The following is a 24,934-nucleotide window of genomic DNA, read 5'->3' on the forward strand; positions in this document are numbered from 1 at the left end:
CACCAAGTAAGATAACTTTAGGACAGAGTTTACAGAGAGAGGTTAAAAATTCAGAGAATTTGGATAAAAATGTGCTACAGTATTTTGGTGATCCACTGATTTGTAAAACAGATGATTCAAATGATGTATATGGGGACAGGGTTAGTGGAGATGCCTTGAAAGTCGAGTTGTAGAGTATCGCGAGACCTCCCCCGCATCCGGAAGTTCGGGGCAGTGAGATGTAAACAAACCCTGCTTGACATGCTTGATTAAGTTAAATTAAGTCATTTTGGTGTTGCAAAGTCTCGACCAAAAGAAAAAAGTCGAACTTCTGATCGTCCACGAGATCATGAATTAGACGCCCCGTGCTGGAGAGTGACTGAGTGTTGAACAGTCCAATTTTAAGACCGTTTTTAGAAGACCCCTTTCAATCCAGTAGAAAGCCCAGTAGTGATCCAGTGAGAAAAAGGAGCGACATCAGAGTATGGCATAGAAACAGAGTATGGGGAGATTCAGAGAGAAGGGACCATTGTGTCATAGTCTAGTCCGTGATTCACTGCTGTTGTCACCATGAAACCACCTGACAGGTAGAGTAAACAAAGCCACCACATTGTTTGTTGATTCCTTGTTTAGGCTGGGAATATACTGTAGCAGGAAAATATAGCAGGTGGCTCACCGAGTGCAGATGAAGCAGAAAACAGTGAGATGATACGCAGAGATCCCTTTTCTCCCCTGGTTACTGCAGTCCAACAAGTGGATCCCGAGCAGGCCTAGGCCTCAGCAGTCTGGGTTTACAGTGCTGTAGTAATCTGAAAACACCTGAGAAAGAGGTAAACAAAACATAATGGGCAGGGATTCTGAAATGGTCCTAAATTGACATCAAGCCAATGCGACATGTTTGGGTGTAGATACAGGTCAGGAAAAAGCCCTGCTTCTAAAACTAACCAGTCTCCAGGACTCCAGTCTTTTTAGTCAGAAAAATGTCCTCACAAAGACCAAAGTCCTGCCAGACAAATAACAGGCTGTACAAATGTAATCTGGCTGCTGGTCCATGAGGGAAGTGGGAACAGGTGTGTCTGTAGGTGACAAAGGTAGGGGGTGATCTGGGGACATCTAGTGGCTGAATGATTTCTGTTTCGACAGGGATGGTAACAGATCCTTGTATACAATCTTAATGTGAACAGCTGAAACTAAAGTGTTTGTGCTGCCACTTCCTGAATCTGGACTGTGGCTCATATATAAAAGGTCTAAGGTCAAAGTGGTTGAAGCCACTGACTTGGCTCAGTACAGCTCAGGACAGAAAACTTCATACAGCTCAACCACATGGGGGCACCAGAATGCTCATATCAATCTGTACTGCCCTCTTCACTGAAAACAGACAAGTGATGACAAATAAAATCAACAATAAACATGAAGCTCAAAGAAAATGGATTCTCATCAGATCCATGTCCATGTCAACAGGAAAGTTGGAATCAGGATGATTTTGATCAGATTTGTGTTTAGTTTGTCCAGTGAACAGTGTTGGCTCCTCGCTGCACTGACCTGCAGACACTACACTGCTCTGCTGCTGAGAAAAACATTTCCTGATAACCTGCTCTGTGTGGGTGTGTGCTCACGTCTTTTACCAACACATGCATGTTGGATTTCCAAACTCTTGCTGTTTTGAAAAACCTAGAAAATTGTTTCAGTTTCCCAAAGTTTTAGATTCACATGGTTTTTATAGTTTGTCTAAATAGTTCCATCAATGCAAAGACTGGACGATGCAGCTTCCTGGCATAAGAAAGTAAAGGGGTGGGGTGTGAGCGATACTGGTCTTGCTGCTACTTCCTGAATGTTCTTAAACCACACAGAGCAAGAAACCCAACAGCAGCATCTGGATTTACACAGTTTAACAGAGTTTACTATACTAGTACACAGGTTTTACTGCAGTATAGCAGCCAGTCAACACAGTGTGGGAACAGAAAGTGAAGTTTATCTACTGATCAGCTGTCTCAGTCCTCTGAAGATGTCCTCAGATATTTATGCCAAACCAGATGTTTCACGGAAGGTGAGACACAACAGAAGGGAGGAGGAAGATGGAGAGTGGGAAGAAAGGGAGGTGCAGATCTACGAGACTGCAGACGATGTCAGAGATGATCCCACTGGTTTTCAGTCTGAGGAAGGAGGTAAGTGAGAAATTATCAAATCCACAGACACACAGGGGGGAAACATGCAAACTCCACACAGAAAGGCCCTGGAGTTGAACAGGATTCAAACCTAAAACCTTCCTGCTGTGAGGCCACAAGATGACACCACTGCAGCACCGTGACGCCCCATGATAAATCAGTAATCTAACAATTAATGCTTATTTGTCAGTTGTGCCTTTCAATCATGTTGGACCTAAAGTTTGTTCTTCCCTCAGTATGTTACACTGATCTTTCCAACCCAAGCTCCTGCAGCCCATCACACATCAATGTTAGTTTCTATACAGCGACATGTGCAGTATGAAGTCTTTCCTGAAGTCAGTCGGATGATGTTCTGTTAACAAGCTGCTGACAAAATGTACAGTACCACAGCTTTTCACGTCTTCTGTTGCTGCTTTTATCAAATGGAACATTTAACTGACCAGTGTTGTTTCAACTCTGGGAAAGACACTTTTACACTGAGCACAAAGAGCAACCACAAGGCAGGAAGAAGTGGGACGTGCACAATGACCACATCCGTAGAGCTAAGACAGACTGAAGACTATTTTAATTCAAGGGTGTCAGGTGGAAAATTCAGTGGTTCATCATAACTGAAACTGTCAGATCAGTGGTTTACAAAGGTGTTAAAATAGTTTGTCACATCAGTGACGCTGCTGACAGGCTGTTGACAAGACGCCACCACAGCCACAGATCTAACCAATGATGCTAGAGGGTGAGGTCTAATGGTAGAAGCAGAGGATGATGGGTAATAAGTGTAGCTGTGTTTGGTTAAACTCGCTCTGTGTGCTTTGCCTGTGCAGGACCACACAGTCAGAACCATCCTCCAGTCCAAAGAAAACCTCTGAGAGGAGCTGCAGTGTGTCTGGGAGTGCTGTGCCTTCTGATGATGGTTGGGATCATCTCCCTGTCCATACGCTGTAAGATTCAACACGACCGCTCAACTCATGAGCAGCAAACACTAAACAAGTTCACATGATGCCAAACAGAGACTGTTGGTCTGTGAAGCACAGTGATGACACTTTCCCCCCAACATCACTGCCCTGCTGCCCTGATTTGAGTCTGTCTTCATATAATACTGACATATGTCCAGGCAAAGAGTCATTGGTGGCTGTGATCAGTCCTCCTCTCCAAACTGCCTGTGAAGTGATCCCTTCACAACACAACTCCACTGTAAGAAACAGACACACAATCCACCGTCGTCCTCCTGTGTAAAAATGTGAGGACGCCAAAATACACAGAGACATTTTCATTCAGCATTTTTCAATGAGCTCTAATTATTTTATTCCTTTAACTGAATTCATCTGCTTGGTGACAACAGTTGACAGTTTTCAGTGCAGCTGCTGTAAAAAGTCTGAGTGAGTGAATGTTCATATGACTGAACATCAGATCATGTTGAAGGTGTTAGTTCCTCATCAAGTCTAAACCTCAATACCTGCACAGATCACACGTCACATTTCCTGTGTCAGAAACTGCTCAGCTCTTTGTTTCTCTGTGTCTCTATTAATAGTGTGTGGACATTCAGCAAAGTGCTGCACAGTGCTGCTGCAGAGTAACACAACTTGTATCTCTGCAACAAACAACCTTTTCAGCAGGACTTGAGTTTCTCACTTTATTGAAAAGGTTTTTCCAACTCCATTGCATGGATCATATAGTCCAGTAATTCAACTTATAACACACAAATGAAGGTTTTCAGGAAACAGGAACAAAGTGCTTCAAGTATCTGTGGCTGTGGGTGGACCTGCTGCTACTTCCGTCATGCCCTGTTGAAAGCTGCCTGACTCAGACAGAAACAGACAGTGAAGACTGGTCCAAAACAGCTTCAGGGGCTTTTTAGCTCTTTGTCCCTCAACATGTCTGCAGACATTCAGTCTGTGTCAGATGTGAGGGTGAAATATATCAGAGGAGTCCCAGAGGACACAAGAGAGACAGACAGAAGCCAGGATGGACAGCAGCTCACTGATGAATAACTGAACTCTAGATTAAAGCTGTGACTGTGATGGTTAATAAAACACAGGAAGAAACTCAGCTATGTCATTATAAAGCAGAATGATTTGATGTCGTCTGTTTCTTCTGCTGTTTTTCTCATCAGATGTTTCAGTGAAATTAGAAAACGAGCAGCTGAAGATCAGAATCAACAACCTGAGCAGCAACAACTCACTGTTGGAGAAAAAAACTGCGGGTAAGATTTTTTAACAAACAGGCAAATACCATAAAACACATGATCCAACTTCACACTGCATCAACATTTTCATGTTTTATCTGCTGCTGATTTTCTTAAGACATGGCAGCCGACAACAGTCAGTTACAGGAAGAAGTGAAGAAGCTGAAGGACAAAACTGAAGGTGAGAGAAGTTTAAAAACTATGATCAAATATCAGAATTAAACCAGTTTCTATGATATCACTGAAGAGTCACTTTGATTCTAACTGTCTAATGTAGTTGAACAGTTTTGCTGTGTGGATATTTGTGTTGGAGGTAATCACTTCAAATGAGAGTGACGTCGTATTTACAGAGTAAAGAACCTGAAAGTGAAAAGTGGAGACAGAAAGATCTGAACCTACACAGTGAAAGTACAAGTCTTATCAGTCTGACACTGAATGACATGAACTGGCTTTAAAACACTTGTCTCACATTAAGGGAAGTGGTGTCCTGAAGGATGGACGAGATTTGGATGCAGCTGTTACTTTAAATTCACCGAGATGAAATATTGGGATGAAAGTAGGACAGACTGTCAGGACAAAGGAGCTGATCTGGTGTCGATAAACAGCAAAGACTCAGCTTGGTAAAATGTGCAGCATCTTTCTGCAGACGTCTGTGGACCTAAGCCGCCTTAGGAGGAAAAGTCATCTCCTTTTTTTTGTTTTACATAAAACATCTATGTTCAGGTACCAGTCCGACTTGTTGTCCAGGTGCACACCAAGATATCTGGAGGCTGTCACCACATCAACTGTAGACTAAGGTTGAAGATCCTCTGTAGAGACTCACACAGTCAGGCAGCACAGTCCTTAAGCAGCCTTGGACATAGACCATCAGGACCAACTGCCTTCCCACAGTCTTTGTAGCTGCAGCCTCACCCCTGTTACTGTTACAGGTGGTGGAGCCTGACCAGGTGAGGGAGCAGGTGTAGCTGCAGTGGTGGGGGTGCACACAGGTGGAGAACAAGGAGGAGAAGAAGAAGGAGACACTGGAGGAATGAGGGGGTGTGACTGGACAGGCTGGGGCAGAAAGTCCATTTGCCTCAGTGTCAAACCTGTTGAAGAACCTGTTGAGTTCAATGGCTCTGTCCACATCAGCCACTGGTGCCTGGTTGTTCTTTCTGTGTAGCCAGTGAAGATGTTAATTCCCCCCCACACCTCTCTGATGTTGTTGTGCTGTAGATTTCTCTCTATTTTGTTTCTGTAGTCCTCCTCAGCCTGCTTTAATCTCCTCTTCAGCTCATGTCGGACATGTTGGAGTCTTTGTCTCCATCTTTAAATGCCTCCTGTTCCTGGTTAAGGTTTGACTTGATGTCTCTAGTGATCCAGGCTTTGTTATTAGGGAAACAGTCGCAGACTTGTAGCTCCATCTCCTGCATTTAGTTTAGCACCAGCTCAGCATCCATGGAGAGACTTCTTCAGCTCAGCTGGAATAGGGTGGTCTACTCCAGATCTGATCTGCTGAAGTAAGAGGAGCTCATCTCTTGTGTAGGTTCTTCTCCCCACAGTAACATCCATCAGTAATTAAGCAAAATGAGACAGTAGTTGTCAACAATACGTCAGAAAGATTCAAAGATTTCAGGAGCTAGAAGACTTTGCTGCCAAAAGACTAAAACACAGGAAGTAACTCAGCTATGTCTTTATAAAGCAGAATGATTTGATGTCGTCTGTTTCTTCTGGTGTTTTTCTCATCAGATGTTTCAGTGACATTAGAAATCGAGCAGCTGAAGATCAGAATCAACAACCTGAGCAGCAGCTACAATCAGTCACAGAATGACTTAAAGCAGCTCCAGGAGAAAATTCACAGTAAGATTTTTAAACTAACAGGCAAATACCATAAAACACATGATCCAACTTCTCACTGCATCAACATTTTCACGTTTTATCTGCTGCTGATTTTCTTAAGACATGGCAGCCGACAACAGTCAGTTACAGGAAGAAGTGAAGAAGCTGAAGGACAAAACTGAAGGTGAGAAAAGTTTAAAAACTATGATCAAATATCAGAATTAAACCAGTTTCTATGATATCACTGAAGAGTCACTTTGAATTCTAACTGTCTAATGTAGTTGAACAGTTTTGCTGTGTGGATATTTGTGTTGGAGGTAATCACTTCAAATGAGAGTGACGTCGTATTTACAGAGTAAAGAACCTGAAAGTGAAAAGTGGAGACAGAAAGATCTGAACCTACACAGTGAAAGTACAAGTCTTATCAGTCTGACACTGAATGACATGAACTGGCTTTAAAACACTTGTCTCACATTAAGGGAAGTGGTGTCCTGAAGGATGGACGAGATTTGGATGCAGCTGTTACTTTAAATCCACTGAGAAGAAACGGTGGTATGAAAGTAGGTCGGACTGTATAAGCAAAGGAGCTAATCTGGTGTCGATAAACAGCAAAGAGGAGCAGGTGAGTGTGTTTGTTACTCTGTGTGTGATCTCTGATGTAACTGCCAGTGATCTGTTCCTTGTGTTTCTGACCTGCTGCCAGTCTGGGACCTGCCTCCTGTCTCGACCCTGATGGATTTATTTGCCTGGTTAAACAGCTTTCAGGCTGCACAACTGGAAACCTCTTCACTGACTAGTGATTCTAGTAAAGGGCCTGGAATTCAACCTGCTCTGCCTGTGTGGACTGTACAGGCATTTGGGTCCACGTCACTGCTGCTTTTCTACATCAACTATCATGGAAGCTGATTTTAAGGCCATGGATATTATTATTTCACATACTGGAGATTTTAAGGCCTGGATTGGTATTTTTAGATTTGGAGTTGGTTTAGGTCACTGCACATTTGCAGTAAAACAGAAAGGTCTTGGTTAAAGTGACAAAAACAGGAGGTCTGACTGATTCTGCATGAACTGAGCTCTAATGGTTCAGAGAATTTAGAGACAAAAGTTCATGTAAGGGAAATATTTCATTATTCAATTCATTCTCAATATCTCAAAAACCCTCCAAATGTGTGTGTTGGTTTGAAAAACACATTCTGATAAAATGACGTTAACTTTGGTTTTACTGTGACAACGGTCGGTCTATGAGAGGAGCTGATCTTCATCAGTTCTTTGGCTGTTTCTGATTTATGCTCCATGGAGGAAAAGAAAAGTTGCAGCAGATTTAGTTTTTCCTTCAGACAGACTCACAGGACGAGTTTACTACAACAGAAATACTGAATTATGAATGGAGAAATAATTATTGTCTCTTGTCAACTATTAGGAATTTGTCACAAAGCTGAATATGAAGGGACAGTCCTGGATCGGTCTATGGACTGTACGGGAAGGATCGACATCTACCTGGGAATGGAAATGGGTGGACGTATCACCGCTGACAGAAACGTGAGCCAGTGTTTTGTTTCTATTTCAGTGCCATCAAAGTCATTGTTGGAAACTAACAGAACCATGTGTTAAAGGCAGGACAGCAACACATGTTCAAAGGATTTTCTCAGTGTTGCTTTGGAACAACCTGCAGAAAACTGAGTGTCTGAATGAAGAGCTGGACTTGAGCTCTGTTCATCTGCAGTCTGTGATGAGGTCCAGTAACAAGGACTCAGTTTGAAAGAGTCAGGATTCAGAAAGTCTTCAAAGCCCTGGTCACAGTTCAGCTTATTGAACGTGTGTGCTGCTCTGTATCCTCAGACAGAAAAGAACAAACTGCTTCTCAACTTCACAAGTCAAACAAATGTGACTGCAGGTCCTTTAACTTTAGCTCAGCATGAAGGACGACCTGCCTCTTCTCTGCTCTTTAGAAAGGGAAGAACATATGAAGGGAAAAGCTGAATATGACCATTAGTCCCAGGGATGGATTAAGAGAGCAGCTTTACTTTGTCCTGAGCATGTGCAGGGAGTTTAAAAAGCAGGAGTCAGACCAGGATCAGAGAAAAGGTCTGTGGAGTATGAGCAGAGCAACTTTCATTGGAATGAATGGATGCCAGTGGAGTCAGTCCTGGATCCAGTTTTCATAACACATCTGGGACCAGACTCATACCCATAATCCTTTGTGTTTGAGGTGTCTGCAAATCCCCTAAAAATGATGGAAAATATCTGAAATATTCAAAGTGAGATTCAAGTTTATGTGAATATGAAAATAATCAGGAGTTTCAGCCCAGTTTAAAACTATATTTTATTTGTCCACAGGTTCTGGGCAACAGGACATGGAAATCCCACAGACTGGTACTATGGATCATGTTGTGACCAACAAGGAAAATGGACAACTTATAATGAGAGAGAATATAGAACATGGATCTGTGAGATATAGATTTCCTGGCTGTGCTGATGACAGAGGGCTGTGGACTGTTGGGATGAAGCTGTTTGTCCAATCAGACCAAAGACACCAAACTATGAAAAGCTCTGCATGAGCCTCAGAGTCATCTTCCATTAGTTCACATGTTCAACCATCTGGATTCCATAGACATTGTCCCTCTGTGCTCTATGGTGCAGACAGAGCAGTGGGGCTGGAAGTCGTCCACACAACAACTACATGTGCACTCACTGACTCTGTCGTCCCGCAGAAGGTTAGAATAAAAGTGAACTGCAGCTTGTCTTTACTTTGCTTTACTTGCTTCATTCATGAGTCTGTTGCTGCTCAAACTGCTCAAAGTGTCTTCTTCATTTTCTCTGATACACCTGGAGTTAGTATCTGCTTCGTTTTACCTGGACCAGGATCTTTTCTTCATCTAAACATGTGTCACATTAACCACATTAGAAAATACTGTAAAGAACCAACAAACTATTAAAGGCTTCTTCACCAAATGCATTGTCTAATATCATCAGTGTGTCTGGGGAATTCTTTGTGAAAATACAAACAAACAAACAGGATGATGCAGCAGTGTCTGTGCAGCTGGAAAAAGGCCTCTGTCGTGTTTCTACTAAGACACAACAACCAGAGAGAGAGGAGCCAAGTGCAGACACACAGGCAGACAGACAGATGCAGTAAAGAACCACGTTAATGGAAATACTGACTTACACACAAGGACAAAGCAGGGAAAACAGGAGGCCGAGTCAGCAACGTGCAGGGAAACACACTAGTTCTCCGATCACGGCAAACCATCTGAGGGAACAGATGAAAAATCCAGGTAGAGTCCAGAACAGCTGAGTAATCCAAAGCCACGACACACAGGGAAACCTGGAAGAGACAGGAGCAGCTGTAAGTCTGTGGTATAAAAGTGAAACCAGAGCAGTATATTTACTGGGGAGAGTGATCAGGAGATGAGGAGCAGGTGTGTTGGTGAGCAGAGGGTCAGCTGACAGGAGGCACAGACAAAGTTTATTCAAGATGACATTGGCTGGATATTCAGAGACATCTGGTGGCTGGATGGAGAATGGCAGGTCTTGTAACTTTCCAAGGTGCTGAAGAAGTGAGAATGTGGGTCAATGCAGAGAAAGAGGTCAACAAAACATAATGGGCCGGAATTCTGACATGGTCCTAAATTGACATCAAGTCAATGTGTTGATGTTTGTGTGTAGATACAAGTCAGGAAGGAGCCCTGCTTCCAAAAACTAACTTGTCTCCAGGACTCCAGGCTCTTTTTACAGAAAAATGTCCTCACAATGACCAAAGTCCTGCAAAACAAATAATAGGCTGTACAGATGTAGTCTGGCTGCTGGTCCATGAGGGAAGCGGGACAGGTGTGTCTGTAGGTGAGGTTAATCTATTCAATTGAATTGAATTCAATTTTATTTGTATAGTGCCAAATCACAATACAAATCATCTCAAGGCACTTTACAAAAACTAAAACTAAAAACCCAACAATTCCCTTATGAGCAAGCACTTGGCGACAGTGGAGAGGAAAAACTCCCTTTAACGGAAGAAAAAACCTCCAGCAGAACCGGGCTCAGTTTGGGCGGCCATCTGCCTCGACCGGTTGGGGTGAGTGGATAGAGCAGAGAGAAAAGAACAGCAACAATAAACAACAAATAGACACTGCAGGTTGGTGGGACCAGTAACTGCACATCAGCGATAAACAGCTCCAGGACCAGGGACACCTGCAGAAGGTACAGAGAGAATAGAGAGAGAGGGAGAGAGGGAGGGAGAGAGCACAAACTAGGGGAGAGAGAGAACACAAGGTTAGTGACATTCAATGGTGGAATATACATGAGGTGGGAGGAGAGAAGAGAGGGGAGGGGAAGGGAAAGGGTGGGGGGGGTTAGGGTAGGGGAGCTCAGTGCACCGATGGTCCTCGGGCAGTCTAGGCCTAGCAGCATAACTAAGGGATGGTTCAGGGTTGCCTGAAGCCAGCCCTAACTATATGCTTTGTCAAAGAGGAAGGTTTTAAGTCTAGCCTTAAAAGTATAGAGACTGTCTGCCTCCTGATCCCAGGCTGGGAGCTGGTTCCACAGGAGAGGAGCTTGATAACTAAAGGCTCTGCCTCCCAGTCTGCTTTTGGAAACTCTGGGAACCACAAGTAGACCTGCACTCTGAGAGCGAAGTGGTCTATTAGAGTAATATGGTACTATGAGGTCTTTAAGGTATGAAGGAGCTTGATTATGAAGGGATTTGTATGTGAGAAGAAGGATTTTAAATTCTATTCTATATTTTACAGGGAGCCAATGAAGAGAAGCCAAAATAGGAGAAATATGATCTCTCTTGCTAGTTCCTGTCAGGACTCTGGCTGCGGCATTCTGGATTAACTGGAGGCTTTTTATGGAGATATTGGGACATCCAGATAGTAATGAGTTACAGTAATCTAGCCTTGAGGAAACAAATGCATGGACTAGTTTTTCTGCATCATTTTGAGACAGGATGTTCCTAATTTTTGGCAATGTTGTGCAGGTGAAAGAATGCAGTTCTAGAGATTTGTTTTATGTGTGAGTTAAAGGACATGTCCTGGTCAAAAATAACTCCAAGGTTTTTTACAGTAGTGCTAGAGGCCAGGGTTATGCCATCTAGAGTAGCTATAATTTTAGAAAAGTTATTTCTGAGATTTTTTGGCCCAAATATAATGACTTCTGTTTTGTCCGAGTCTAAAAGTAAAAAGTTACTGGTCATCCAGGCCTATATGTCAGTTAGACAGGCTTGAAGTCTGGTTAACTGGTTTGTGTTAACAGGTTTAATAGATAGATTCAACTGAGTGTCATCTGCATAGCAGTGGTAATTAATAGAGTGCTTCCTAATGACATATCCTAAAGGAAGCATGTACAGCAGAGGTCACTAACAGGCGGACCGCGGTCCGGGTGCGGACCCAGAAGCCGCCCCATACGGACCCGGACGTACAGCCAAAACAGAAGATTGTGATTTAAAACCTAACGGGGCGCTTCTATTTCCACCGGCGCAGCTTTTTTAGACTTTACGGTAGCGGAAACGCACAGACCAATTGCATGCGAGTTGAGCCATCCCACGTGATACCACTCAGCCAATCAAGTCTGTGCATCCCAGGCGGTAAACATTACGACTCTACAGTGTAAACAGCGCTAGAGGCAAGTTACACATGAAAACAGTGTTGCCAACTTAGCGACTTTGTCGCTATATTTAGCGAGTATTCAGACCCCTCTAGCCACACTTTTTTTTAAGCGACTAGCGACAAATCTGGCAACTTTTTCTGGTGTTACTGGAGACTTTTGGAGACTCTGATGTGTCTGTGCTGCACCGTTCTTACACTTCTCAATTTGCCGCAGTAAGACTGCAAATCAGCTGCAGCCGCGAGCCCCTCCCCCGTCCCAAAGCCCTCACAGGCGGCCCAGTCCTCTCGCAGCAGTCCCTCCCTCCCAGCTGCAGTCACAGCAGGAAGTGTTCACGCCTCCGCGTCCCGACTGCAAATGAATCGCGCGTGCGACCTTGTATGTGTGTGATCTGTACTGATGCATGGCATAATAAAAAAATAAAATAAAAAGTAAAATTTTCTTTGTCTAAAATAAATCACTGCATTTGACTCAAACAGCCTCAGTCATTTACAGCAAGGCAAATGTATTTAGTTCTGAGAACTTATTGACTGCAGGCCGTCATGCTACATTATATGGCACAGTACAAATATTTTGAGTGTCCCTTATTCTGTCCCTTATTTCTCATAAAGAATCACAATTGTCTCTTACTTTCCATTTCTGAAGTTGGCAAAAGCATTCATCACAATTACAGCATGTGCCATGGACATTAAGCAAATTACGCGGTGATGTCATTCAGCGACTTTTAGGACAGCCAATAGCTACTTTCCTTACTGACGAGTTGGCAACAGTGCATGAAAAGACGGTACAAAGAAAAAGAAAGAGAGCGATACATGTAGAAAACAAAGGGAGAGAAACAGGCGAGTGAGACGGAGAAAGAGAGAGAACATTATACATATCTACAGCCATACAGATATGTTCAGTTGTGTGTTACATGACAATAAATATTGTCAGAAAGTTTTTGAATTGGACTCCAGGCTCTGCGTTCTTCATCAAATGCATCATCAGATGTGCAGTTGTCCATGGACACACTGGCTTCTTCCAGTTAAATAATTAGAAAACCAGTTTAAATCATTACTACCTAAACCCATATGTTGTAGACTTTGAAGGAGGAGACCATGATCTACAGTGTCAAATGCTTTAGACAAATCAATATACAGTGCAACACTAGATTTATTGCTATCTAGAGAGAATCTAAGGGATTCAAACACTTTAGCAACAACAGAGGGTCTAGAAAGAGACCGACATTTATCCAAAACACTGGGGTCTCCACCTTTTAGTAGCAGGAGGACATAGGCCAGCTTTCAAGAACCAGGAATTGACCCATTACAAAAGCTAAGGCTGAAAATAAAGGGAATTGGGCCAGCAATCACACTTGCTGCTTTTAAAAGATACAGCTCACTTTGATCTGGACCTGCAGGATATTTACAATGCAGACTGGATCAGGCTTTAAAGACAGGATTGTGAAATGATAGAAAAATTAAAACTATTTACAAAACTTTCAGAATTGCTGATTCCATTACCGGGGCCATATACTGGGAGGTTTGATTGGATATTTGAACCTGAACTGATCAAATATTTATTAAATGCATCTGCTATATTGTTTTTACCATTAAGTTTGTTTTGACCTATTTTTATTAACTCAGAACGGGAGTAGGAGGGTTTGGAGTTCCTGCTGATGATTTATTATTATTGTCAATATCTAAAATTACATTCTACAATTACAAGAACAACCTCACTTACCCATGACACTCTACCATGTCTGCCACAAGTGTGTTCACCAGTTTTCTTCTTGTCCCATCACACAGATGGTTTGTTCTCTCATATTCTTTGAATATTTGGTCACCACCTGGCTTTGAATGCAGCTCAAGCCTGAAACAACAATTGTATTGCATTCAAACTGAGCACTTAATAAAACACAATGAGTCTCTCCAACATTTGATATTTGTATAAAAAAGATAACTTACATCTCTTGCAATACTGCTGTCGGGACGTCCCTAAATCAAATGTCTTTTCTGAGTTTTGGCAGATTCAAGAATAATTGTTGAGTCTGAACTTGATGAGCCTTCAGATGCAGGAGATGGAGATTATTCTGACAAACATGAGGCTCCTGAAGAAGAATCCTCAACACTGTCTAAGAACACACAAATAGCACTGTGATCAAAAACTGTGTTCAAACTGTGCAGATAAAATCTACACTAGCAATAAATTAATAACCAAGACATTTTGAGAAACAACTGCATTATCTTACCACTGCAATCTGCAGTCAAGGCCTTGAAAGACGCCTGAGACCAATTCAAAAGTTCATCAAATATGTCATTGTAGACATCCTCTGTCTGTGGTGCCCTGACCCATTTGCTCACTCCGTTATACTCAACAGGAACCAGCATATTCCTACTTTCTAATAGACAGAACGTCACATACAACCAAATAGAAAATGGATGCACAAAATGACGCAGCTAGAAAAACACACACACGTTTCAATATGACTTTCCTGTGAATGATCCAAGCAGAGAAAATAGACTAATGACAACAAAATCTGCTGGAGCTCAGTGCCCATTGATTCAATCACCAACAGGTGAACAGCTCCTGCTCTCTGCCTGTGGGTCCACCCTAAAGTCAGTAGGCCTATACGAGTTTCAGCAAGTCCCATTGGAAAGAAAAAGACCACCTTCATTAAAAATTCTCACGGATATTAGTTCGCAGTGTCAGTAAGATCCTCCCGACTGTCGTATCGCGCTAAATCAACCACATGCTTTACACACTTTATGCTAGCAATCGGACACTTCGACGAAAAACGGTTTTGTTTATAGTTGGAAGCAGGGCTCCTTCCTGTCTTGTATCTACACCCCAAACATGTCACGTTGACTTGATGTCAATTAAGGACCATGTCAGAATTCCTGCCCATTGTGTTTTGTTGACCTCTTTCTCTGCATTCTCTGTGTTTCTAGACGAGCTGCTGAGTGTGTTGCTCTCCGGGTAAGCGAGTCACTTTTGTCTTGCAAGCGTGTTGTGTGTGTTGTATAGTCTGTCTACAGACTAGCAACAGACTAGCTATAGTTTAACACACCCATTAGACACCCATAGCGATGCGTTTCAGCCATTTTTTATCGGCTCAGTGTTAAAACGACTCTGAATTTTGTTCATTTCATGTTACGGTGGAAATTTAACCCTGGCAGATTTGCCAGTCTTCCCTTTGTTCCCCGGTAACTATTTGCCAACCATGTTTATATTTAGAAGATTTTCAACCGGACATTAACGAAGGTCAAACAAAAATCAACGGGTTTCAATTATGGGCATCTGTTTGTTGTTGGTTTCATCAGTTTGTCACTGTCTGACTGTGACTTTAGACATATAATGTGGAAATAACTGCAAATCAACCAAAATGATCACCATTGATTAGATCTTACATGAAGTTGGAGCCACGTGGTGTTGATGGAAAAGTCCTATTGTTTATGTTTGCCTGTGATTTTCACTGCAGAGTCATTAGAGAACTTCTGTAGGTGGCAGGACCTAGAGTTGTACTGAAGTCTGAGGTGTATAGGGTGAACAGAAAAGGAGACAGGAAAGCTGCCTGTGGTGCAGCAGGGAAAACAGGTGGATAGCAACGTGCAGGGAAACACACAAGTTGTCCGATCACGGCAAATGATCTGAGGGAACAGATGAAAAATCCAGGTAGAGTCCAGTACAGCTAAAAAATCCAAAGCCAGGACAAACAGAGAAAACCAGGAAGAGACAGGAACAGCTGGAAGTTTGTGGTATAAAAGTGAAACCAGAGCAGTATATTTACTGTGGAGAGTGATCAGGGCATGATTACCAGGTGTGCTGGTGACCAGAGGATCAGCTGACAGGAGGCACAGGCAAAGTTGATTCAAGATGGCATCATGGCTGGATATCCAGGATATCCAGATATTCAGAGACATCTGGTGGCTGGACTGAGAATGGCAGGTCCTTTTACAGGGTGCTGAAGAAGTGAGAATGAGGGTGAACGCAGAGAAAGAGGTGGAACAAAACATAAAGGGCAGGAATTTTGACATCGTCCTAAATTGACATAAAGTCAATGTGACATGTTTGGGGTGTAGATACAGGCCAGGAAGGAGCCCTGCTTCAAAAACTAACCAGTCTCCAGGACTCCAGGCTCTTTAGTCAGAAAAATGTTTTCACAAAGACCATAGTTTTCCCAGACAAATAACAGGCTGTACAGATGTAGTCTGGCTGCTGGGCCATGAGGGGAGTGTTAACAGGTGTGTCTTTAGTTGAGGGGGGGGTGGGGGGGATGTGGAGACATTTAGTGGCTGAATGGAAAATGGAAGGAAAGGATTTCTGTTTCGACAGGGATAGTAACAGATCCTTGTATACAATCTCAATGTGAACAGCTGAAACTAAAGTGTTTGTGCTGCCACTTCCTGAATATGAACTGTGGCTCATATATAAAAGGTCTAAGGTCAAAGTGGTTGAAGCCACTGACTTGGCTCAGTACAGCTCAGGACAGAAAACTTCATACAGCTCAACCACATGGGGGCACCAGAATGCTCATATCAATCTGTACTGCCCTCTTCACTGAAAACAGACAAGTGATGACAAATAAAATCAACAATAAACATGAAGCTCAAAGAAAATGGATTCTCATCAGATCCATGTCCATGTCAACAGGAAAGTTGGAATCAGGATGATTTTGATCAGATTTGTGTTTAGTTTGTCCAGTGAACAGTGTTGGCTCCTCGCTGCACTGACCTGCAGACACTACACTGCTCTGCTGCTGAGAAAAACATTTCCTGATAACCTGCTCTGTGTGGGTGTGTGCTCACGTCTTTTACCAACACATGCATGTTGGATTTCCAAACTCTTGCTGTTTTGAAAAACTTAGAAAATAGTTTCAGTTTCCCAAAGTTTTAGATTCACATGGTTTTTATAGTTTGTCTAAATAGTTTCATCAATGCAAAGACTGGACGATGCAGCTTCCTGGCATAAGAAAGTAAAGGGGTGGGGTGTGAGCGATACTGTTCTTGCTGCTACTTCCTGAATGTTCTTAAATCACACGGAGCAAGAAACCCAACAGCAGCATCTGGATTTACACAGTTTAACAGAGTTTACTATACTAGTACACAGGTTTTACTGCAGTATAGCAGCCAGTCAACACAGTGTGGGAACAGAAAGTGAAGTTTATCTACTGATCAGCTGTCTCAGTCCTCTGAAGATGTCCTCAGATATTTATGACAAACCAGATGTTTCACGGAAGGTGAGACACAACAAAAGGGAGGTGCAGATCTACAAGAATGCAGACAATATCAGAGATGATCCCACTGGTTTTCAGTCTGAGGAAGGAGGTAAGTGAGTATCTAAGTATGTTAGTTTCTATACAGCGACATGTGCAGTATGAAGTCTTTCCTAAAGTCAGTCGGATGATGTTCTGTTAACAAGCTGCTGACAAAATGTACAGTACCACAGCTTTTCACGTCTTCTGTTGCTGCTTTTATCAAATGGAACATTTAACTGACCAGTGTTGTTTCAACTCTGGGAAAGACACTTTTACACTGAGCACAAAGAGCAACCACAAGGCAGGAAGAAGTGGGACGTGCACAATGACCACATCCGTACAGCTAAGACAGACTGAAGACTATTTTAATTCAAGGCTGTCAGGTGGAAAATTCAGTGGTTCATCATAACTGAAACTGTCAGATCAGTGGTTTAACAAAGGTGTTAAAATAGTTTGTCACATCAGTGACGCTGCTGACAGGCTGTTGACAAGACGCCTCCACAGCCACAGATCTAACCAATGATGGTAGAGTGTAAGGTCTAATGGTAGAAGCAGAGGATGATGGGTAATAAGTGTAGCTGTGTTTGGTTAAACTCGCTCTGTGTGCTTTGCCTGTGCAGGACCACACAGTCAGAACCATCCTCCAGTCCAAAGAAAACCTCTGAGAGGAGCTGCAGTGTGTCTGGGAGTGCTGTGCCTTCTGATGATGGTTGGGATCATCTCCCTGTCCATACGCTGTAAGATTCAACACGACCGCTCAACTCATTAGCAGCAAACACTAAACAAGTTCACATGATGCCAAACAGAGACTGTTGGTCTGTGAAGCACAGTGATGACACTTTCCCCCCAACATCACTGCCCTGCTGCCCTGATTTGAGTCTGTCTTCATATAATACTGACATATGTCCAGGCAAAGAGTCATTGGTGGCTGTGATCAGTCCTCCTCTCCAAACTGCCTGTGAAGTGATCCCTTCACAACACAACTCCACTGTAAGAAACAGACACACAATCCACCGTCGTCCTCCTGTGTAAAAATGTGAGGACGCCAAAATACACAGAGACATTTTCATTCAGCATTTTTCAATGAGCTCTAATTATTTTATTCCTTTAACTGAATTCATCTGCTTGGTGACAACAGTTGACAGTTTTCAGTGCAGCTGCTGTAAAAAGTCTGAGTGAGTGAATGTTCATATGACTGAACATCAGAACATGTTGAAGGTGTTAGTTCCTCATCAAGTCTAAACCTCAATACCTGCACAGATCACACGTCACATTTCCTGTGTCAGAAACTGCTCAGCTCTTTGTTTCTCTGTGTCTCTATTAATAGTGTGTGGACATTCAGCAAAGTGCTGCACAGTGCTGCTGCAGAGTAACACAACTTGTATCTCTGCAACAAACAACCTTTTCAGCAGGACTTGAGTTTCTCAATTTATTGAAAAGGTTTTTCCAACTCCATTGCATGGATCATATAGTCCAGTAATTCAACTTATAACACACAAATGAAGGTTTTCATGAAACAGGAACAAAGTGCTTCAAGTATCTGTGGCTGTGGGTGGACCTGCTGCTACTTCCGTCATGCCCTGTTGAAAGCTGCCTGACTCAGACAGAAACAGACAGTGAAGACTGGTCCAAAACAGCTTCAGGTGCTTTTTAGCTCTTTGTCCCTCAACATGTCTGCAGACATTCAGTCTGTGTCAGATGTGAGGGTGAAATATATCAGAGGATTTCCAGAGGACACAAGAGAGACAGACAGAAGCCAGGATGGACAGCAGCTCACTGATGTTGGCTTACAACAAGCTGGTGAGTCTGAAATCATCAATATTAGAAGAGAAAAGCTGATGCTGAGTCTTAGTGGCTGCAATTTGACAGGATTTTTACACAAACTGGAGCTTTTCAGTTTGACTCTTGCAGAAAAACCAATTCTAGTATCATCCAGTCCAGTTCCTGTAAGTGCAGAACAAAGAGGATCAACTTGTGTGAGTCAGTATCAGGTCACTTTGTGCTGGAATCTGGTCAAAGTGCAGGTCAAATGTCATTGTTGGCAGCAAGCAGATGCATTCAATGACAGGAATAAAGGACAAAGAGCAGAATCAAAGTGTCTTCTCTGTGGATTTGGCCTCTGCAGGAAGACACAGTGAGAAGAAGCTTCCAGCTGTGAAAAGAAGCAGGTTCAGAGTTTGGACAGGGGCTCTGGGAGTGCTGTATCTGCTGATTCTGGCTGCCATCATCATACGCTGTGAGGACTTTTATTCCACTGTCTTCACTGTTTTGGTTTTCCACATTCAAACTACAGGTTTTTATTTGGGTCCTGGTCTTACTTGGTATTTCAGCCACCGCAGAGTCACTTCCTGTCTAGTGACGACGCCCTGAGTGAGCTCAACACACGGCAGGTTCAGGAACAGTCGGCACAACAAATAACTGAACTCTAGATTAAAGCTGTGACTGTGATGGTCAATAAAACACAGGAAGTAACTCAGCTATGTCTTTATAAAGCAGAATGATTTGATGTCGTCTGTTTATTCTGGTGTTTTTCTCATCAGATGTTTCAGTGACATTAGAAATTGAGCAGCTGAAGATCAGAATCAACAACCTGAGCAGCAGCTACAATCAGTCACAGAATGACTTAAAGCAGCTCCAGGAGAAAATTCACAGTAGGATTTTTTTTTAACAAATAGGCAAATACCATAAAACACATGATCCAACTTCACACTGCATCAACATTTTCATGTTTTATCTGCTGCTGATTTTCTTAAGACATGGCAGCCAACAACAGTCAGTTACAGGAAGAAGTGAAGAAGCTGAAGGACAAAACTGAAGGTGAGAAAAGTTTAAAAACTATGATCAAATATCAGAATTAAACCAGTTTCTATGATATCACTGAAGAGTCACTTTGAATTCTAATTGTCTAATGTAGTTGAACAGTTTTGCTGTGTGGATATTTGTGTTGGAGGTAATCACTTCAAATGAGAGTGACGTCGTATTTACAGAGTAAAGAACCTGAAAGTGAAAAGTGGAGACAGAAAGATCTGAACCTACACAGTGAAAGTACAAGTCTTATCAGTCTGACACTGAATGACATGAACTGGCTTTAAAACACTTGTCTCACATTAAGGGAAGTGGTGTCCTGAAGGATGGACGAGATTTGGATGCAGCTGTTACTTTAAATCCACTGAGAAGAAACGGTGGTATGAAAGTAGGTCGGACAAAGGAGCTGATCTGGTGACAATAAACAGCAAAGAGGAGCAGGTGAGTGTGTTTGTTACTGTGTGTGTGATCTCTGATGTAACTGCCAGTGATCTGTTCCTTGTGTTTCTGACCTGCTGCCAGTCTGGGACCTGCCTCCTGTCTGGACCCTGATGGATTTATTTGCCTGGTTAAACAGCTTTCAGGCTGCACAACTGGAAACCTGTTCACTGACTAGTGATTCTAGTAAAGGGCCTGGAATTCAACCTGCTCTGCCTGTGTGGACTGTACAGGCATTTGGGTCCACGTCACTGCTGCTTTTCTACATCAACTATCATGGAAGCTGATTTTAAGGCCATGGATATTATTATTTCAGATACTGGAGATTTTAAGGCCTGGATTGGTATTTTTGGATTTGGAGTTGGTTTAGGTCACTGCACATTTGCAGTAAAACAGAAAAGTCTTGGTTAAAGTGACAAAAACAGGAGGTCTGACTGATTCTGCATGAACTGAGCTCTAATGGTTCAGAGAATTTAGAGACAAAAGTTCATGTAAGGGAAATATTTCATTATTCAATTCATTCTCAATATCTCAAAAACCCTCCAAATGTGTGTGTTGGTTTGAAAAACACATTCTGATAAAATGACATGTTAACTTTGGTTTTACTGTGACAACGGTCGGTCTATGAGAGGAGCTGATCTTCATCAGTTCTTTGGCTGTTTCTGATTTATGCTCCATGGAGGAAAAGAAAAGTTGCAGCAGATTTAGTTTTTCCTTCAGACAGACTCACAGGACGATTTTACTACAACAGAAATACTGAATTATGAATGGAGAAATAATTATTGTCTCTTGTCAACTATTAGGAATTTGTCACAAAGCTGAATGTGAAGGGACAGTCCTGGATTGGTCTATGGACTGTGTACAGTCGGCATACATCTACCTGGAAATGGGTGGACGGATCACCGCTGTCAGAAACGTGAGCCAGTGTTTTGTTTCTATTTCAGTGCCATCCCTCCCTAGACCTCTCCAATCGATTTGCACCTCTGTCTTCTCCCACTCCGGACCTACATACTGTCTCATCTGCCAATCACGTACCGGATCTTTCCGCTCCGGTATCCCAACAACACCCGTCACCCGCCAATGTCGTTCGGCGCCGTCACCTGCTCTCGCTCCCCTCTGACGACACCCGCTGCCCCCGCCTTAGTCCAAGTGCTCCTCGCGAAGCCCGTTGCCCCGGCGGAAAACAGTCTCCATCCCACTCAGCTACTACATCCGTGCGCCGTAGGATCCTTCGCGAGGCCGTGCTCAGGCACACTCACGGGCACCCTAGCTACGGACCAACCGAACTGCCGCCTCCATCTTCCACCTCAGCACCTGATGTCACCGCCCCGCCTCCCCGCCAGTCAACAAGACGACAGGACTCAAACGGCCAACTACTGGCGACTTCTCCACGCCCCCTTTTCCCCCCAACCACGTTAATCATCGGAGACTCAACTATAAGGAATGTACGCTTTTTCAACGCCACTACTCACTGTTTCCCTGGAGCTACGACCTCAGACATCTTGGCCATGCTTCCTGGATTACTGCCAACACTTCCGTCTTCCATCATTAGAATGATTGTTCATATCGGAACTTGTGACACGTCACTCCACCAGTCTGAACTAACTAAAAAGGATTTTCTCTCTCTCCTCCACCTCCTAAGCAACTGTGGTAAGACTATTTTCATGTCTGGTCCCATCCCCACGTTTGGAAGAGGCTCTGGCCGCTTCAGCAGAATCCTCAATCTCAACACCTGGCTCAAGTCTGTCTCCCTGTCCTACAATCTCCATTTCGTCGACAACTTCAACCTCTTCTGGAACCGACCTGCCTTCTTTGCAGGAGATGGTCTGCATCCCAACCGCCTGGGCTCCCATATACTTTCCACCAACATTCAACATGCAGTTCACTGTACCCCACACGCTAACACTGGACAACCTGTCCATTCTGTCCCACAAGCCTGACTATCTGACTCCATACTACCAATCCCCTCCATCTGGTCATCCTCCCGACCTCAGCCGAGGAAACCTGGTATACGCCTGATCAACCACTCTGTTCTAGCTAACATCCCCAGACACATGGACTCTACACCTTTCCATAACACTCATTTTGGGCTACTTAACGTTCGCTCCCTCTCTCAAAAAGCATCCCTCATCTTTGACATTATTCTAAAACACAATCTCGACATCCTGTGCTTAACTGAAACCTGGCAGCAGCCCAACGACTTCACTGAACTTAATCAATCTATTCCTCCTGGTTTCACATATCTCACCCATCCACGCCTCTCGGGACGCGGTGGCGGCCTCGCCATACTGTTCAACCTTAAATACAAAATATCCATCCACCCCACTGTCACCTTTCAGTCCTTTGAAGCTCTCATAGCACGTATTCACGGTCACACACCAACCTTCTTGGCCACTATCTACCGCCCACCAAAACCCAACCCGACCTTCCTGGATGAACTGTCTGACCTCTTAGCCAACCTCATCTCTCTGTCAGCCAACATAATTCTTCTTGGTGATTTTAACATCCACTTCGACAATCCCAACAACACCACAACAAAAGACTTCATTTCCTGTCTGGACAGCTTTGGGCTCCAACAATACATCACCTCCCCAACACATTCTCTAGGCCACACCCTCGACTTAGTCTGCTGCTCTGGCGTCACAGCTCAGTCATGTTCTACCCTCGACACCTCCTTCTCCGACCACAAACTAGTCTGCTTTAACTCCAAACTACCTATCTTCAAAACCCACCTCTCCCGCACCATCACCTTCCGTAACTTAAAGAACATCGACCTCCCCTCCTTCACTGCTGCTCTCAACAACCTTTCATGTTCTAATTATACACCGTCCCTCTCCAACATGTTATCCAATTTCAACCGTGAGCTACGAAATCTACTCGACAACTTCGCCCCACTCAAAACTAGATCTGTATCCTTTACGCACTCTGCTCCGTGGTACACCCCCGAACTCCGCCTCCTCAAAACCCAAGCCCGTCGCCTTGAACGTCTCTTCAAAAAAACCGGTTCATCTACCCACAAGGACTTATACCTAAACCACATACTGAAGTACAAGCAAACCATTACCCAAACAAAATCTGACTTCTATGCCTCTCTTATTGTATCCGCCTCTGGCTCCACGCGTTCCCTCTTCTCCACTGTCAAAATTTATTGGGCCCTCCCGATACTCCTCTCTTCCCCTCACTCTCCACCACCTTGTGCAATAACTTCCTGGATTTCTTCTCATCAAAAATCGAAAATATACACCAGCAATTTCCCCCCATCTGTGACACTGCGAACTGCCTCCACTGTACCCTACCCTGTCTATCAGTATCCTCCCCGCTTTCGAGTTTTATCATTCCACCCACCACCGTTATCTCTTCATTGATCCTCAAATCCAAACCCTCAACCTGTAAACTTGACCCCCTACCAACCAACCTCGTCAAGCTCTGTCTCCCCTCTCTCCTTCCTCATCTTACCCACATTATTCACACTTCCCTCAGTTCTGGTATCGTACCCCCATCACTCAAGACAGCCATCATCACACCAATCCTAAAAAAACCTGGCCTCGATCCTGCGAACCTTAACAACTTCCGCCCTATCTCCAATCTCCCGTTCCTCTCTAAAATTCTTGAAAAAGTTGTCCACCACCAGGTCCATACCCACCTTGCCGCCAATAGCTTATACGAACACTTTCAATCTGGTTTCCGCCATCTTCACAGCACTGAAACTGCCCTGGTCAAAATCACCAACGACCTCCTAGTAGCCGCAGACTCTGGCCTTGTCTCCATCCTCATCCTCCTTGACCTAACTGCAGCTTTTGACACCATCTCGCACAATATTCTCCTCCATCGCCTTGCTTCCATCGGCATAGCCGGCTCGGTCCTCTCATGGTTCACCTCCTACCTCTCTGACCGCACCCAGTCCGTCCATCTCCAGAACTTCCACTCCCAGCCCTCTACTGTCAGTTGTGGCGTGCCCCAGGGCTCTGTCCTGGGGCCCCTCCTCTTCATTATTTATCTCCTTCCTCTCGGACATATCTTTAGGCAACATAACATCAATTTCCACTGTTATGCAGACGACACCCAGCTCTACCTCTCTGCTGCTCCATCTTCTACCCCCCCCCCTCCCTCCCTCCTTACCTGCTTACATAATATCAAATCCTGGTTCACCCATAACTTTTTGAAACTCAACCCCGACAAAACTGAAATTCTCCTCGTGGGCACCAAATCCACCCTTTCTAAAACCAGCACCTTCTCCATTTTAATTGACAACAATACTGTCCTCCCCTCCCCCCAAGTTAAAAGCCTGGGTGTCATCCTAGACGGTACTCTCTCCTTCACTCAGCATATCAATACCACTACCCAGTCAGCCTACTCCCATCTCCGTAACATAAACCGCATCCGTTCTTCACTCACCATCGATAGCACGGCCATACTCGTTAATGCCTTTGTCACCTCTCGTTTGGATTACTGTAACTCACTCCTCACTGGTCTACCTCTCAAATCACTTCATAAACTTCAACTTGTCCAGAACTCTGCTGCCCGAATCATCACCAGAACTCCATTCTCACATCATATTACCCCTGTCCTTAAACAACTTCACTGGCTCCCTGTGTCCTTCCGTATAAACTATAAAATCCTCCTTCTCACCTACAAAGCCCTCCACTCTATTGCCCCACCATACATCACTGATCTACTTCACATCTATTCTCCGCCTCGTACTCTCCGTTCCTCCAG

General features: G+C 43.8%; 1 protein-coding gene and 1 long non-coding RNA gene across 3 annotated transcripts; both read left to right on the forward strand.

Annotated features, from left to right (window-relative positions):
- Positions 1-1,811: 1,811 nt before the first annotated feature.
- On the forward strand, positions 1,812-21,153 carry LOC113126783 (CD209 antigen-like). Of its 2 annotated transcripts, none has more exons than XR_003295335.1 (10): positions 1,812-2,144; positions 2,963-3,079; positions 4,252-4,341; positions 4,442-4,504; positions 6,052-6,162; positions 6,263-6,325; positions 19,516-19,626; positions 19,730-19,792; positions 20,088-20,709; positions 21,022-21,108. XR_003295335.1 is itself a non-coding variant. In XM_026300918.1 (10 exons), exons 1-10 carry the CDS (start codon positions 1,985-1,987, stop codon positions 21,136-21,138), a joined length of 1,029 nt encoding a protein of 342 aa, XP_026156703.1. In that variant the 5' UTR covers positions 1,812-1,984; the 3' UTR covers positions 21,139-21,153. The 2 variants fall into 2 exon arrangements, 1 of the variants encoding a protein (XP_026156703.1); XM_026300918.1 differs by having other exon boundaries at positions 20,088-20,221; positions 21,022-21,153.
- On the forward strand, positions 8,285-9,105 carry LOC113126794 (uncharacterized). The gene is made up of 2 exons (XR_003295338.1): positions 8,285-8,399; positions 8,479-9,105. It is a non-coding gene; the product is annotated as an uncharacterized LOC113126794 (long non-coding RNA).
- Positions 21,154-24,934: the final 3,781 nt, after the last annotated feature.

This window comes from Mastacembelus armatus, chromosome 11 (genome assembly GCF_900324485.2).
Source record: "Mastacembelus armatus chromosome 11, fMasArm1.2, whole genome shotgun sequence".
Classification (NCBI taxonomy): domain Eukaryota; kingdom Metazoa; phylum Chordata; class Actinopteri; order Synbranchiformes; family Mastacembelidae; genus Mastacembelus; species Mastacembelus armatus.